Genomic DNA, 18684 nt, shown 5'->3' on the forward strand with positions numbered 1-18684 from the left:
CACGTGGAGTGGAATCGCATTGGCACCAATCTGGCCTTTTTCAAATGAGGTTAAAATTGACTGCTGCCATTCGTCTGAACTGGGTTTCTAAAACCAAATAATTTGTATATTATGAATATGCTAATGGTGGGTAAGGAATCGCAATCATTGCATTTTGTTTTCTTTGATGAAGGAAACTACCCTATTACCTTATGATTGATCAATTTATTTACACTTAACAGAATAATATTGATGAGATATAATTGAAAGGCAACACATGCCTTAACTATGGGTTTGAAGTTCCAACAATATCCCCCAGCTGCAGTAATGAATACGTGTCTAAAGAAACCCAATAGCAACCAAGACCTATATATATGGAGTTTTCTGTGAATAAACCTTCGCTGAAATCATGGTGAATCTAATCATCCTGGTAGCGCAACTGGTAGAGTACCTGGCTAGCAACTGGGAGCTTCTGGGTTCGAGTTCCAGTCAGGCCGCATTTATACCCTCTGATTTCTGGCTTTTTCCATCTACCACATCATTGTACACATTCTTTTTCAACCATGTGTTTCTATCCCCTTCTTTCCTAGCCTATGAATTTATTTGCATGCCTGCGTTTAAGGCATCACTTAAATAAATGAAGTTGTCTATAATTTACCTATAATTGTGAAAATCCCTCATACATCAATGATGAATACATGGCAGCTAAAAATATGCAATCCTTTCTCCAGCCTAAAGCTATTTATTTACGTAAAAATGAACCTTGATAATTGCTCATTTGCCTAGACGAATATATAATTGCCAATGAAGTTAAAAATCAATCAAATTTTTGGCACTGTCTTTCAGAGTCAAGCTCAACAGTGACTGCATGAGTTCATGCAATAATCCAATGTATTCTATCCATTGTAAGCACAGAAAAAATCATTGCACACACCAAGGTAAGAAAATGGTAGAGTATGCTTCAGTATAACAGTGAAATGTGCTGAGTATTGGAGAGCTGAAGTAAAATGTAGGGCATTGGAGGTCATGCAGTACAATACATAAGATGAAAGGGCGTACCCAGTATCAAAACAAGGGGGGGGAAGCTATGGTTGTTCAAGTTGTAGGTAAGATTTAAGCATGGAAAAGGTGTGTAAAATCAACATTTTAAGGAAACCGTAAGAGCTCTTAATTAGTTTTTAAAATTATTTGCTCTCTAGGGGGGCAGCTGCCCCCTCCTGCCCCTCTCTGGGAATGCCCATGATAATATGATCGCACTACTTTATCGCGTTACAGAGAAATTGATTCTAATGACACCAATCAGGTGCTCTCACACTCCATAGTGAGTAGATTAGCAACCAGTACAGGCTGAACATGACAGAGGCTCCAGCCCTACATTCTGTGGCCATTTTCTTGGCAAAATGTGTAGCAAGTCTCTATCAGCTCCTTTCCTTTATATGCTTGTTCTTTCCCTCAGAACAGCCCCATATTGGAATTACTTGGCCCAAACAATGAAACTAGTCCTCGCCAATGACTCCTTCATCAACATATTAAAAGACTTAACTATACCTCCACAACATCCATTTCCCTCATGCTACTGCTCTTCCCCAAAAAAAATCACCAGACATCCATGTGTATCCTAGGAAAGCCTTCTACATTTGACCTTCACCAAGAGAATTCCCCAGCAATTAGATTTTTATTTCTCGGGTGAACCTTTAACCAGCAAAGATATGCTAATGGGTATAAATATTCCCTAGGCTACTTCTGTCTTTAAGAGCGATTCTTCATTCATGAGTGTTGACATAATTTGCCTCCCATTGGGAAGATGGACAACCCGGGCAAGGATACAGGGGAGGGTCATGGCCCTCGGAGAGACAGAGAACACTACAACAGAGAAGCTCCCTAGGCTGCAACTATACCCCTCGTTTTACAGCTTTTTTTGCAGGCCCCGATGGGGATGGGGTAAAGTCCTCGTCTGCTGAACAAGAGGTCACAGGTTTGAATCCTGCTTGGATAGGAATTGCCTCTTACCAGGACTAGGCTGTTCATGCATGGGTAATTGTTGAATAAATCTCGGTGTGAATGGCCAATTTGAGCTGTTTTCTGTGGTATGGGAATAAAGAAATAGATTAAGTTCAAAAGATGTTCTAGGAATGTTGGCAAAAACAAGTGTATGAAAAGTTCTGCTGTGATCTGAGGAAAAGATCCTGTAAGAATGCCAGTGATGCATAATGCCTCCCGATATAACCAATTATTTTTACTAGGCACTTAAGTACACTGTGGATCACAGCCCACCATGCCTTTTTGAATGCACTCCCACACAATATCGTTGAGATTGCTGTTTTGGGGTATTATATCCCCAACCATGTACTATGCATCGGTGCTAGTAGAGGGGATATAGCTTTTGCACTATAGGATATATTCAAAACCACTATTTAAAATTTTCTACATTTATAATATTCTCATATTAAATAAGGGAGGCAAGTTGTGGGATACATCACTAATAGTCTCTCCCCCTACAAAGGTCAAGCTCACCTGCACATGACATCCACCTCCATGAGACTCTGATGTCCAAGTTTCTCTCCGGGGTTCGTATGACCTTCCGCTATTTTATTTATGATAACAACAGTCTCATCAAGGGTGGATGAGCCAGTGGAGCATGGGTACCCTCTAGTCTTCGGCGAGAGAAATCACTCCCATAGGCAGGAGAACCACTGCGGGAGGACAATGGCATGCAGATGCTGAAGGTAACAGGAAACACAGCATTTAAGATCTCAAGGATATCCTCTGGAAAAATCATCATGGCTTGTCTAGCTTCCTTAGTGATAGAAATCAGCACATAATTCTTCCTGGCATCTCATCTTGTTGGTCTCCTGTGACATCAGGAGTTGCCCAACAGTGTTCTAGGACCGTATCTCTTAAATAAATAATGTTGACTAAAGCCTCCCTAATTCCCGCCAGCCAAGCCTGCATGCTTTTACATATATGCTGACGATGGCAAAATATTCAGCACCATGTAAGTGCGATACCATGTCTGTTTACCTTAAAATGTCCCACTTAACTTCAGTTAAACCTTAACAATAATTCCCCTGAACTGCCAGTCATCAGTGAAGGATCTTGGTGTATTGATTGATAGTAAACTTAATTTCTCCGATCTCATTCAAGCAGTTAAATTGATAGCTGTGTTCCTCTTAGGCCTGCTATATCTTTTTTCAGACCATAACGATCCACAAGCTCTTTGCTGTTATTTTTTAAACCTTGGGCCTTTCTACAATAATGTATTACATCTCATTTGGACGATGTCATCTCCATCAAATCTTGCTGCCTTTAAATCTACGTTCCGTCAACCTCTCCCCCTAAAAATACCCACTACATGAACTTTCTGGGTGACCAAAGAGGCACCCCTTCCCTATATGTTCCTCCCTTTTTTACCTAGAAAGGTGATATAAATTCTGCACCCATCAGGCGTAGGGAAAGAGAGAAAAAAGGCAATAATGGCAGAGGAGAGAACAGGGCAAAGAAATTCTGGCCGTGGTATACCCAAAGAGAGGCGCTGAGAGTACGAGTGGCAGAGAGGAAAGATTTAGGCAGGAGAGGTGGACCCAGAGTCAGAAGAGGACATAGGCTTGATAGGCCAACAAGAGGTAAATTGCCAGTGCCAGAAGGAGCAGGTCACCCCCCCCACGTTTGTTACCCACATACCATTACAAGAAGAGGTCAGCTGCCTTAAAGGAATCACCAACAGCAGAGTCATTGCTGGAAACAGTTTCTTCGCACAGAAAACTTGACAAGTACTGCCCAAACCCATCATCAGTACCCCCACCTATCCCTCGAGAAATGAAGAAGTCACTAAAGTTAATAGAATTTGTGGAAAAACTGTCTGTAACTATCAGGGAAGTGAAGGACCCTTCTCCTAAACGAATTATTTCGACAACAAATCTGGCCACAACTCCCTTTTCCTTATGTTCAATCCAAGTTAAAGAAGATAACTTTTAGCGTGTGGTGACATTTCCCAACCAGTGTTCCCCCCTCCCCCCTTTATCCACTAAACTTCCTTGTACGCATGTGTTTAGATAATAATAATAATAAAATTTATAGTTCCGCTGGTCATGTGACATAGAACTCGTCAAATTGGAAACATACATTTTGTATATAATACTAATACAATATATGCAATACACAAAAAATCAATTAGAGAATATCTTCCAGGTATTCAGTCAAGTTGTAATACCGTTTGTTATAAAGAATTTTACATAATCTGCTTTTGAAAATGGCCGGAGAAGAGATAGACTTTAAAGAACTTGGGAGCTTATTGTATCTTTGGGAAGCTGGGTAGAAAGGACCTTGCCTAAAATACTCTAAATTGTGCCCAAATGCATGTATATTTCCTCTACCACGTGTATTGTATGAATGGTAGTCACTGTTTGGTGGGAATAGAGAAGGATTGTTTTTAAGATGTAAATTGAAAGTTCGTCATTAATGTATTATTTGTTTTTCCCCGTCAAGAAGGGACGAAGATGAACTTTTGAGGAAAGGGAGAATAATTCTTTGCGTTGTCAGTCAGTGCTATTATCCCTGAAAATTACTTTGTTTTATCATAAAAAAACCTTTGGAGCTCATTATACAGATTATATTATTAAGTGTTTTAGCTTTCATATTGGGTTGCATGCGGAACAAAGACACGGACATGTCACAGTGTAATTTTTTATGCTTCCTTGTATCAAATTAAATTTCATTAAATACTCCTATGCAAATAGTAACTTTATCCATCTGGCTATTCTTTACAACTCACACCGAGATTCCCGAAGAAACCAAATTCCCATCTGCTTTCATTTCTTTTTTCCTTCCACTGGCCCTCCGATCAAATCAGCCCCAACTACAAGTGGTGACCTTCTCGCCTAGCCTTAGGCAAGTAGATAGAGGAGCAAGCACCACAATATAGATAGCTCAGAGGAAATTCAAGCAATGATAGGTCAGGCCAACAGCACCTTAAACAAAATGAAGCATGTCTTCTGCTTGAGAGACCTTAGTTTGAATATGAATTTAAGGCCATTAAGCTGTTACATGTTTTCAACTCCATTATAATGAACTGCAGTCTGGATCTCGAAAAGAGAGATGTGAACAGGATAGAAGTACAAATGTGGGCATGCAGAAAAATCCTTGAAATCAGCTGGATGTCAAGGACCACAAATGGAGTGGACCTCAGAAGAATGAGAAAGAAAAAAATATAATATTATGAGTAAGAAAATTAAAATACCCAGGAAATATACGAGGAAAAAGTTATAAAATTTTATAAGCTATTCATGACTGTTCCAGTCAGCCCAATTAAGCCAGGATTACAATGATGACAACCAAGCATCTAAAAGAAGATGGCAGAGCGCAGAAGAACATCCTCATCTAGGGAGAATGAAGCTAAAATTGAACAAAACAATTGTTATTGAATTTAAGTTTGTAAATAAAATTTATTAAGAAAGTATTAAAAAAGAAATTTATATAGAAAGTATACTCATGGTTTAATCATTTGATATTGATACTTGTTCACATGGAGTTTTCTTATTTCCCATCATCAAGATTTTAAAAATTAGGTCCTCAACATAACATATCAGAGAGAGAACAATCTTTGCAAGTGATGGGGTGAAATAATAAAAAAAAATTACTCATAATTAAGCAATGTGGGGAGGTGGGAACATTATTTGTGGAAGAGGAATTTTAAATTTTCATGGTTATTACAGAAGACTTTCATCAACATTTGCTTGTACATCAAATTTGAAATGTTCACCTCTGTATTTCATCAGAAATATGGTAATATTTGCGATAGGGGCAAATGATAAGAGCTCACTATAAACACCCTGAATATTTCAAGAAGATAGCTCAAATTTTATACAAATGATAAGCCATAAAAAAGACTAAATACAGCTGACCAATAGAGTGATGCATCCTTGTTTGCCTGAAACTGAAATTAGAAAACTTCCATCTGAAATCCATAGAATGACAAAATGCTTACAGAATTTAGTTAGATATTTTTAAGTATAAAATAAAACCGATAAAATGTGTTTTTTCCTGCTTTCCAATGCACCATACTTGTCATACACCTCTTGTGAAAAACTAGGTGAATCATAGGGTTCCTACCATGTTTTCAATGGCTGCCGCCCTAACAAGATAAATCCCAGCACTTCCATACATATCATTTAAATGGGATAGAATTATAAACTTGAAAAATGCAATCTAGTTGCATTATTCCTCAGTCAAATTCTAGAGGCCTAAAAAGCAGGCACAACAATTGCTAGGCCGTAGCCCCGCTATGCAAGACAGATGTGGCATCTGATTTCTCACTACTGAATTTCACAAATATTTCAGAAGAGCTTGAACTAGCATGATCGCCTCTCGCCTTTGAGAGACCCACCACGTCTCTGGGAACTGGCAAAAGGACAGCCAAGCAATCACAATCACTTTCAGAAAAGGGTTGTTCTAGAAGCCGTCACTTAGGTAGGGATTGAGATGAAGAGGTATTCAACCTCGCATCTTAATTCAGGCAGTTAAGTACACATTTGCCTAAAATATTAGGAAAAAAAGATCCTAACAAGTCCTTACACACTCCCACACTCCCTTCTTTCGAGGTTGGGCACAAGCATATGAAGGTGAGAACCTAGTAATCAGTCACAAGCATTATGAGCTTGAACCCAAGGTCTCAGCCAAGCATAGGTACTGGTTGAGAACCACACATGATTCTATGCCAGCTTGCAGATCGCAATCAAATCCCCAGTTGAAACCAAATATAATGAATATGCACCACAGTTAGGTGATTTCAAGAATAATTATAACTCGAAAAATGAAAGGAACGAATTCAAACTTGAATGCCCCTTGAATATACTCTTTAGCAGAATGAATCACATGCCCATCTACCCCTTGGTTGTAAAATCTGAGGATTGTAGCAAGATGGAGTGGAATTTATTCAAAATGGAATGATAAGCAGTAATTTTGCGCAAAAATAACTTTTGATTCAACCTCTTTTAACATGCCACTAACCTGGGTCAAAGTTCTTTTTGCAGAAAATCGAACCTCACCATTATACCATATCTCTTGAAAGAAAAATCCCAAAGCTGTGTTGAAAGGCAAGCCATTCGCCAAAGGTATTCATAACTTTTCGATGGGCATTTCAGGGCAATCAACTTTGTACTCAACAGCGTGAGCATCTTCTTTTTATACTGTCTTTCAATTGCTTCAGAAATGTAATGTGATGATAGGAAGAAGAAAACGATGTTTGTTTAAAAATGTATTTGTCGTAAAGACTCCTTTCCCTCCTACACCCCTTCATACACAACACAAATTGTACACACAAAGAACATGGGAGCAATACATACTATTTTTTAAACATAGTTGAATAATATCATATGCACACTTCCTCATTTTATTTCTACTAAACATATTTTCTCCTGAGTCCTTATTATTTTGCTCCCAACAGAAGATGAATTTTCCAAAGAGGACAAAAGAATATTCAAAGTATATTCAAGGCAGGTAATCCAACAAAATTTAATGTTGAGGTACAACAAGTACAAATCTCATTACACCATATCTGAGACAATAGTCTTATAATTATACAACCCATATTTCTATTCCAGTACAATGGTATATTGATAATAAATATTTTGTTGCTTGAGTACAATATATAAGAGTAAAGCATTCACTTCATCCAAAACTGATGTGTCCAATTTAAAATTCAGTTGGAACAATAAATCTTTACTTTCAAAAAGAGAGTCCCTAACTTGGATGCTACTAACTGCCTGACTGAGCTCAGTCTAACACCATTCACATCAATACACACACATACACACATATTTTCACCCTAATGTTTAACAGGAGTCCACTTGTGCATTATGGGAGTGAATTTGATTTAATCAATGCTTCTGTCAACATACAACCTGTAATTGTGCGGATGTCCATTTCTCCATAAAATCTCGGTGGGGAGTACATGAGCGTGCAAATAAATTAGCTTATGAATCAAAGTCTAACTTGACTTCAATAATTAGGATGAATATGGAAATGTGCATTCCATACGAGACAAAATATAAATAAATCCGTCGTTACCATCTAAAAAATGCATTACTTTTCCCAAACTTACTTGTGACCTACATACATATGTATCGGACCAAGTTATTAGAGAGCACAAATAAAACTAATGACTTCATGCCAAGACAATAGGTGAGAGAACGCATTCAATGACCATGATCTCCCCATGGATAAATCTTAAAAAAAAAAACATTCAGAAAACACCACTTTTTTGGTAACTCTTAAACCAGCGTAAACCAGGCCTAAAGTAGTACTCTCTATTTCCAGTCAAATCACCGAAGAAAACATCAATAGAGTAAAAATTACATTTCAAACGGTTGAGATTTTGTGCTTGTTTGGAATATGTACGAGAAAATTCTTTTATCTTTGGCTTGGGATGTATTCCATAAAAAAATATATGCAAGTAGCTTTGGTTTAAAAATTTTAGACCAACTCTGTTGATGAAGTTTCAGGAAATTGTTAAGAGTTAATGGATAACTTGCACCACAAATGAAAACCTTTCAATATACATAATTTTGTACCTATGAAGAAAATATACTCCTTTCCAATTGTGTGAAAAAAGAAATCAAAGAAGAAAATATTGTTACATTTATCTCCTGGGACTGGCAGAACAAACTACTATGTGCATCAGTAAGTCACAACCATTCAAAACATTAGTTTCCATTCCATCAAAAAGACAGACTGGTATAGATGGAAGTCATATTTCCATTTATCAAATACTGATGTTCTATATCTTCATTGAAATCTTTTGTTTGTATAATATGACAATTGGCACATATATCACCCAAGAATACTTATGAAGTCCTACCACATAAAACATATAATGATTCAACGATTGATGTTAAAATGTGCTAATTAAATGAGCAATTAACAGCTGGCTTAAAAAGAACTAGAATTTAAAAAGGACTTTGATCGCTGACACATGTTCACACGAAAATGAACAACAGCTACTTTACAAGCAAAAATTAAAATAGTTCCATGATTGTCTTGCTAAATTTTGGAGATAAAAAATGTTAGTGGCTTTAGAAATATCAATGACTATTATCATGTGAAATAATCAAACCCATTACAAAGACTAGAAATGAGTTTCGAATAAATCACTGCAAAACATGAGTATTCTATGATCCACAAATTAAATGAAGTAAAGATATAAAAATTGATTGACTACCACACTGATTCTCAATAAATAAGTAGACACAAAGATATAACTTTACTCATACAACAATTTATCATTCTTATTAAATGCCATAAAATGACTAACTGTCCATTTAAAGTAAAAACTACATATTATTTACACTTAATTTCTTACCTAAGAATTAAGTAATTGCCCAAATAAAAAACTTAGTTATTTTTTCTTGCATTAACTACGCACAGACAGTTACTAAAGGATACAGAGGGTAGCTGGCAGACAAATTTTAAGGTAAGTACCTTAACAAGACTAGATAGTGAGAGAGCATCATTTAGCTAAACATGCAAAAACCATAAAATAAACTTCAGATAAAAAGATGGAAGCATTACTGAAAGGCAGACCGGTGACCTCATACAAGATATGTAAATGGGCCGACAATGTGCTGGGATAGCATCAAACATCACGATTTTGGGCAGGCAGCAGCATAATTAAAAGAAAAGCCATAAGGTATGTTGCATGCAAATAAAAAATGACATGCAGACTTTTAAAACGACACAGTGTAAGGGATGCAGCAACTAAAAATTATAAACAAAAACAGTTTGATTTCAATACAACGTTTTTATGTCCTTAATAAAACATGACAAAAGTACAGGCAAAATGAAACCAATGATGTGCAAGGAACAATAAAATCAGAGAGGGGAGTAAGATCTTTCATACTATGCTACGCTGACACAGTTACAACATTAGCAATCAAAATTATATTTTCATTGAGTCTCCAAATCATACATTAGGACATACAAAGAAAAAAAAATTACATGAGGAATTAAAGACAACAGCTTCAATCACTTAGTCACAAGTGCACCAGGCACTGGAGAAAATACACAAACACTTGGAAAGCAAAGGCGCTCGGATTCCTTTTTTTTTTCAAGACTTGATCATTGCCTTCCACCAATGACCCTTTTTAGCATCACATAAATTCCCCTTATCAGTAGCGCCTTCCTATTATGTTTACAGAAAAATATAAGTATTTTTATATAAATGTATAATTATACACCACACCCTTCATTCATTCAACCAGGCACAACACAAACACAAAGGTGAATTTAAAAGAACTCTACATAAAAAGCAAAATAATAACTACATGTCAGGTTCAAATAGGCTACAAGTCTGCCCCAAAACACCCACACACAATCCCCACGGCAATGGCTCGTTAGTCATGCCCATGCAGTAAGAGGACAATACATCAGGGAAAAAGAATCCAATTCAATTAATCATAACCTTAACAATAGACGAGCAATAAAAGCTTTGCCATTTTGAAGTGGTATGAATAATTTTTAGGTTCGTAACTAGATATTCTGAGTAACTATGACAATTTGATGAAGGATTTAACAATGGGCATGGAATAACAATTATAAATTTTGATGAGGTTTCTAAAATTTTCTTGCAATGGGGAAAGATTGAACACTGAAAGGCAAAAACCAAGATAATGTGAATCACTGGGTCTGATTGTCATGGCGCAACATTCAAGTTGGTTCCTTGCAATAGTGATGATACAAAACATCAATGCTGGCTCAGCAGGTTACGATTTAGGTTGGAAAAGAATATAAGAACTGAAAAAAATCTTTTTCCATTGTCATCCACAACAAAGAATACAAGTTCATGTGCAAACCTAGGAATTGTCATAAATAAAACTTAATCAATAGCATTAAAAGCTAAGGATTCATCATTTATAACCTAAAGGTCATCTGACTCCCACTGATAGTTGCACTGAGATTTTCCAAATCTTAGAAAGGTATGTGGGAAGCCCAGCAACATTTCTCATGTTTATACCACTAATGTACACTCAAAATACACGGAAATGTTATATGTGCTTTGAGGCTTGTAACAAGGACCAACAAGTTCAAAAATTTTAACTGAATGAGTGACAGGAAACTTACAAACTTAATTTTTTCGACATTGCAGAGATTCATTCTCCCAAAAAGATCTAATTGTCCTCTTTACAATTATGTCGTTGTATATGAATATATATATACACATAAGTTTTAATAAAGTCCAGGTTAATCTATGCTATAGGGCAGCAACCGATATTTAACTTCTCAAATGAATATTGACACATCAAAGGTCTGAATATGTAAAAAAAAATCCTCCAATTTTCCTCAACCAAGGTTTTGGCATGCCACTGTTAACATAGCAAAAGATTATTTAGATATTAAGAAGATTGTGCAAACAACAGAACATATGTCAAAACAGACGAATTATCAAAAATTCATAAGCAACTTTCACATACAAAATCCACAAGAGACTTTCAAATACAAGCTAATAATCAGCATCCAAATGGCATATTTATATCTGAGATAAAAAATTGTCATGTATCAGCAATATACCAACAGAGTGCCTAGGCAATGTAGAAATTTGGGGATATATTATGGGTATATAGCTGCCTTGGCTCCCAGCCATTGTCTCTTTAATAACTATATGACTCCATGAGATAAAAACCTAATGCCTACAGAATATATTATCCTAGTCTTAAATTCCTAATAATCATAAAACAATAAGAGATTCATTGAGGGCATCGGTACACCCATTTCATTCATAAAGGAAGTACAGTGTGGTTACAGTGAGGCAAGTTAAAAACCACAGCTCCTAGAGTGTCTACATACATGGTATTTTCTTATTTTGTATCAATGGACATAAATCCATTCCATTTGCTACATCTTATGGCTTTACATGAAGCCTTCCAGACACGATGTAGTCATACTTAAGACCTAGTATAAATAAATGGTGATATGTACTATTACAAGCAATAGATTTTGAGAACCTACAATACACTTAAAAAAATTAAATGACTTTGAAAAAAAATCAAAATAAACTGTAGTCTATTACTCTAGTGATGAACTCCTTTGATACGAAAAAGAGAAAAAATCTCCAATGAGGTATAATCACAATTCAATGAGTAGGAGATGATTTTGAGGTGTGCTCCAACTGAGGATGGAAATGAAAAGATATCAAAGGACAAAGTATTAACGTCCAAGATATACTTAATTGGCTGTCACATGCTTCCTTCCAGCAATTCTGAACACATTTCCTCACATAAACAGTAGTCGGTACTTAATTACACAGCCTAATCCTAACAACATATTACAACAGGAATTGAGAGGTAGGGACCATAATGAACTTCTTAAAAAAGTCAATGAAAATATTGATGAGAAAATTGTAGGTTAAAACTAACTATGGCAACTATCCAGGAGAAAAATAAAATATACAGTAATGTCATGAGTAATAATAAAAGGATTTTGTTGCGAACAAATTATCCTTCATCTTCTTTCATACACCGCACAAGGATAAAGAGTAATATTATATTTGGTTTGCATGAGCAATTAGTGATGGAGTTGTTCCAAAGGCGAATGCATGAGCTACATTGCTCAAACTGCTCTCCCATCGGCATCATCACACCCTCTTCTTCATCCGCATTGGTTCTCATTACTCCAAATTTGTTATCCACCTAATAGTGTCCTACTTCATACATGTGGTTTAATATGGTGCAAACCGATTGTAGCTACCCCTGTAAACAGCAGCCTGAAATAGCAAAGAAATTCCCTACTTAAAACACTAGCAAGCAAGCAATCAAAAGAAACATTGTCGCAGGTAGGCAAAGATACATTTAAGAGATTATTCCGTAAAAGATAAAATGGAATAGCTAAATCACATGAAAAATCTGGTATTCCTCAATGATGTACAACAAGGGTGGCCAGCCACAAGGCCACATGCAGCCCACTGGCTAATTTCTTGCGGCCCCTAGAGGCTAAGGAAGACATTGTACCGCAGCTACAAAAATAAAACCAAATATCGACACACTCATCAAACATAAAGAATGTCAAAAATCGCATTGATCAATTAAGCTTTTTAACCAATAAAGATTATTGCATTTTGAAATTGTTTTTTTTTCATTAATGTGGTGGTAAAGTGACGTGGAGCATTGTGGCCCTCCAGACGATGTGAAATCCATTTTTGGCCATTGCATTAAAAATGGTTGAAGACCCCTAGTGTAAAAGTTCGATTACAATGACTGAGGACAAACTGTAAGTTCATGTATTTAGAGGATTGTATTACTATGTACATTTAATCGAATTGTTAGTGAGTTCCTGAGTGGGTGCTTCTACATAAATTAAACTGAATATAATTTCTATTTTTTACCAGAATATCAAAGAAATTACAATTATTAAGTATGAAATGCAAGCACTACTAAATGAATACAACATATATATAATATTAAAATTTTTCATTTATTACAAGACCATAATGAATATGAAGCTGGTAAGTAGTTGGAGAATCTTCTTGATTGAGGAACATTTCACATGACAAAAGAATCAATACATATTATGAACAGTCGTAGTAATTACTATTTTGGCAATAGATTTTGGCAGAGCTTTGCAGTGGTACTTTTTCTTTTATGATGCCCTGAGATTCAAGAATCAAAACTACTAATGACTTTCTTAATATTTCAGATGAATTAAACCTGTTAATAAAACCAACAAATTAAATTTTACTTACCCCGTAGCCAGACATGGGGCCAATAGAATGACCAAGGTAAGGATCAGCATATTCACGACCATAGCTGTTTTCCAATGGGTAGTGATCACATAGAAAGAATAAAAAGAACATACATGTGAGCAATTAATTTGTCTGCTCACTTGCTTCAGCAGTATATTTTATAAGCAATCATTTGTGTTTATCAAACTCGATACTATTGATTGATTGATTGATGCCACAGCAACCCTCTTTTAATACAAGAAACATTCAGAGCATTTAATAATGCAGAAACCCCAGTGCTAATGAATTTAAATTAAAAAAGTAAAAACCAAATTAATAACCCATTCCATACCAAGCATAAATTTTTTTGATAAGATTCTTAAATATAAAGGACAATTGATTATCTAAATGTCTCATTCATTCAAAATTGAGGAAAATAACAATAAAAATACTAAATTAATTTAATCTCAGCCTCCGGAATTAATATACCAAATAATAGTGGCACACAAATACTATTTCAAATATGCATTATCCCAGCAATTTAAAAATTCTATTCATTATTAGAAACTTCAAGAATTTTAGAAACTTAAACAAGAAGGGTGAGATGCCTTAAAAATATGAAAAGATTAAGCCTGAGGGCATATTTTTATTCATTAGCTGGTGAATACCCACCCCACAAACTCCAAGCAATACTCAGTTATTCAGCCCAGAGTAGCTAAATTATGAGGCAATGCACCCTTGTCAGAGGTAGTAAACACAAGCAACGATATAGCGGTCTAATCAAATCCCTTTAAATTGACAATATGTACCAATTTCCTAGAATGCAAAGTATTTGGGAAAACAAATTAGCTGGAGGAACAGAACCTGTGGTCAATTAACTATAAAAGAAAATTCCAGAAGCTTATCTATGAGACACAATTGATGACCATAAAAAAATGGTGTCATCATTTTACCTGGATAACTATTAGATTTGAGTATCATAGTTCCAAGCTCTTTGTGAAATCGAAACAGAGAATTTCAATACATGCAAAAATTAGAAATTTCCTGAAGGAATAAGGCTACAAACTTTATGTAATAATTAATTATCTGGGTGGCCAGACACTAAGATACCATCGACCTGAATGGAATTGAAATTCCGTTGCAGTTATGAAATGAAAACCGGTAAATTGAATAATTCAACAAGATTCAATTTTAACATATTTGGTTATAGTAAAAAGACTATTTCACATCATAACTCAAAAGGTATAGGCATTCATTCACAATTTTATAAAGTGAAATAAACCACACCCCTGCAGAAATGGCTCTTAATTTCTGAGCTACAAATTCACATCCCTAACTAATTCATGCACAATCTAATGACTACCCACACTTCAGAGCTAACTGACTGCAATATGAACTAAATGGAATAGAGACTTGCTTGATGTCACGTCTGAAGGTCCAATTTTTATTTAACACACTCACCTGGCCACGGCAGCTGCATATCCGGCAACAGACGCGGGTGTGGGTGGAGGTGGGGGAGGAGGGGGTGGGGGAGGCACCGGGGGTTGGGGAGCCGCTGCTCCAGCCGCTGCACCTGCGGCAGCAACCGCTGCATTCGCTACTGCCTGCGCAGCGTGCGCAGCTTGTGACGCCGGTGAAGCCGGATGGTGCGGATGGGGAGGAGGTTGCGCTTGTGTACTTGGACCTGGAGGTGCCGCACCACCGGCAGGACTCCCTGCCGCGACAGCAAGTGGGTGATGTGCCGCATGGTGATGGTGCGCGGCAGCCGCATGAGCTGCCGCCGTTGCGGAGGAGGCGGTTGCTGCGGCATGGGCAGCAGCTGCACCATACGCCCTAGCAGCCTGAGCTGCAGCCGCTGAATACGATGCGGCAGCCGCATATGCCGACTGTAGGGGGAAGTCGTTCTCCGTTAGAGTTTCCACCCCGACCTGGAGACCGACGAATTGGGTTGGATCGGGAGACAAGGCTGTTATGTCTTATAATTTCCAGATGCTTGGTTGGGAGGATACAACCCAAAATTTCTTGGCCATTGAGTAGCAGACTCACGTAATCATAATACTTAGGATGGCCTGACATTAACTTTCAGGCAATAAAAAAATCAGAAAATCGCAAAATAAATATAAAAATACAACTCTGAATAAAAGAGTCACGGAAAAATTTCATTATTCATTACTACTTGAATTAAATAAAGATAAATAACATCCACTTTGATGAACAAAAACATCAACTTAAAAATTCTCAGCAGTGCTTGCGTACATTTTATGACAATATGACCAAGAAAAAATGGGATTTCACCTTCAAACCAATGAGAAAAATAATAACAAACAATGTACATAAATAATAAATAACACTGGAATTGAGAATTCCAACTTAGGTAGAGATAATGAAAAAATAAAAATGAGCAAGTACATAAATGTAACTAAATGGGTGTAAAAAATTAAAAGAAATGCAAACCAAAAAGCATAAGGCTGAAATTAATATGATACATCTCATCAAATCTACCTATTGGGTGTTGGATCAGAAGTAACCAAAACTAAGTATGACTCTCATTACTGAGAAGATGGGGGCTGCCTAGAGAAAAGCTCCATACAACTTTGTCTCAATCCTGTAGGTCAGACTCAAAGGTATTTCTCAATGTGCCACCATAAAAGCCTTCCAAAAAATATTACACATCTGGTTAAAGTGAGCAGTTAATGTTGATGATTCTAAAAAGGCTAAGTTCACTCCACGTATAACAATTCATTAATAACTTGGAAAATGGCATGTTATATTTTTTATTTCACCAAGTATCAATGGTATTCACTTGATAAAAAAAACTAGCTCCGTTATGTAAAAAATTAGACTTAACCATAATCTAACAAAAAAATTAGAGAGATTCAATTTTTTATAATTTGAAATGGTTTGTGATGCACTGATTAAATTAAGAAGGGCCATGGTAATATTCACACAATTTGAGTTTCATATCTTCCATGGTTCTTGAAAATCTTGGCCTCTAGACTTCTCCTAGCATATTCACGTTTTTATTTAATTCCATTGAGGATATGGAGAAACAAAAACCAATTAGGTGCTAAATGTTGTTGTCCTTTCTTCTCAAGTCAGGATAAGAATGCATTAAACCATTAGCATTTAACTTGAAATCCACATTTTATGTATGATTCCTAAAATCTCATTTGTCTTATAAGTTCAGAATATTCATATTTGGATGCATTTTGTTGTCTTATGAAAGCTTATGCATATTATGTTTGATTATTTGCTGACTTGTGGCCTTGTCAGGAAAGAGATTATGCATAATAATTGTTCATAGAAGACTGTAAAATTCATTTAAATATGAGTAAATGGAGGCAAGTTTTGGAGTAAAACAAGGAGTGGAGTCAGTACTTTTAATAGGTCATTATTAGAATGCCATGACAAGATATTAAATATCCAGGATTTGAGATCCAAATATAACCATTACCACACCACCCACCAATATAATGATTATTGACACAGAATGGGTATTAACGTGAATGACTAAACTGTCTAAGTTATAAAGCATAAGAGCAGCATTCTAATTCTTTATGATAAATTCTTGATCAATGCTGAGCATTATGGAAGTCAAAACCATTTAATGATTTACATATAAAAAAGAACTGACACAAAATGTGCTGAGAAAAAGAGGAAATCTTTTTTCTGTATCATGATGGAGCAATTTCTTACACTCTCTTGGTCAAACTTCCGATAGCTTAAGGTGATTAGCAACAAAGATTTACAAGTAAAGTAAATCTAGGATTCCTATGCAAGATCTTCAATGGGGGGGCAAAACACTTATTTGTAGCAGATGAGATGAGAACATAAACATAACCTATTCTTCAAACTACCGTATTTCTCCGAATATAGTCCCCCTCTGAATATAGTCCCCACCCCCCTAATTTTGAGGCTTCAGTTTCGGGAAAAGTTAAAAAAATGCGTTTGATTTCCCCCCTTAAATTTACCTCGGGCATTTTTGGAAAAAAAGGGGGACTATATTCAGACATTTTGCGGTACATCAAAAAATTTAAATTTTGAGAGTTAACTTAATACAAACTACATAAATAATTCACCACCACTCAAATTTCGATACCTTAGCTCAGACTAAAATCTGCAAAATCACCTACTATATGCTTTGTAAGTTCCGGGAAAATGGGGAAGCAAATATTTAAGGATAGTAAGGGTAGTACTATCATAGCATTGAATAATTCATAGGATGCAAAAATTGGACGGCAGCATGTGCTTCAGGGAAAGTGATGCTTTAGTATTAATGTTTTAATTACAATTTTGGCAGTTCTTACTTATAAAGCTTACACTGGTCATTAGTAAAATGCAGCAAAATAATATTGCTGATGCAACCACAACGCTTCAAAACATTTTGAAATTTGATGTTAAGTATCAAGAAATTGGTGTTCATATCGTAGTTAAAAATACCCCATTAGGACTGCATAAGAGCTGAGCTTTGCCCTGAGGAATAGCAATCCTCCATGAGGAAATTAAGTGAAAACAAGTTTTTTCAAATTAATAATTACATACACTGAGCCGCATGGATTTGTAACCTTCTATACAATTCCCTTTCGGTAGGCCTAAATCATGTTTCACTATCCTAAAAATTCCTATGAATACAATTTCCCTTACTCGTCACAATTTTTATCCTTCCCCTCGGCCAATAGCCAACTCAATACATAGTGTATGAAGAAACTAACTGCGCAGTCACCATCTTTCAATTACACCCAGGCATTCAAAATGTAAGTAATGGTGAAGTCATTAATGTGGTATTCTTAAGTTTCGTAAAATAAAGCTGTAAATGATTGATATCAATGCAAAGCCTACGAGGGAAGGGATAACTTCAGCATTGGCCAAGTTGGCTCTTACCTGGTGATGAGGGTGATGGGGATGGTGAGGATGGTGATGCTGGGGAGAAGCTGCTGCTGCTGCAGCCGCTGCTGGTGACAGGGCCGAGGTGATGGGCAGCATCGAGAGAGCCTGCTAAA

General features: G+C 36.3%; 1 protein-coding gene across 7 annotated transcripts in view; it reads right to left on the reverse strand.

Moving 5' to 3' along the window:
• Nucleotides 1–7216: 7216 nt before the first annotated feature.
• LOC124165218 (RNA binding protein fox-1 homolog 2) overlaps nucleotides 7217–18684 on the reverse strand; it is a 126923-nt gene continuing 115455 nt past the window's right edge. For 5 of the 7 annotated variants that reach the window (XM_046542500.1, XM_046542505.1, XM_046542504.1 and 2 more), the window contains 4 exons: nucleotides 18566–18679; nucleotides 15146–15612; nucleotides 13706–13769; nucleotides 7217–12730 (listed from right to left, as the gene is read on the reverse strand). In XM_046542500.1, the coding sequence (XP_046398456.1) occupies nucleotides 12686–12730; nucleotides 13706–13769; nucleotides 15146–15612; nucleotides 18566–18679 (690 nt within the window). In that variant the 3' untranslated portion in view covers nucleotides 7217–12685. The remainder of the gene's footprint in view (nucleotides 12731–13705; nucleotides 13770–15145; nucleotides 15613–18565; nucleotides 18680–18684) is intronic. The other 2 variants (XM_046542499.1, XM_046542503.1) reach the window with 2 other exon arrangements.

Source organism: Ischnura elegans, chromosome 9 (assembly GCF_921293095.1).
Source record: "Ischnura elegans chromosome 9, ioIscEleg1.1, whole genome shotgun sequence".
NCBI classification, from domain to species: domain Eukaryota; kingdom Metazoa; phylum Arthropoda; class Insecta; order Odonata; family Coenagrionidae; genus Ischnura; species Ischnura elegans.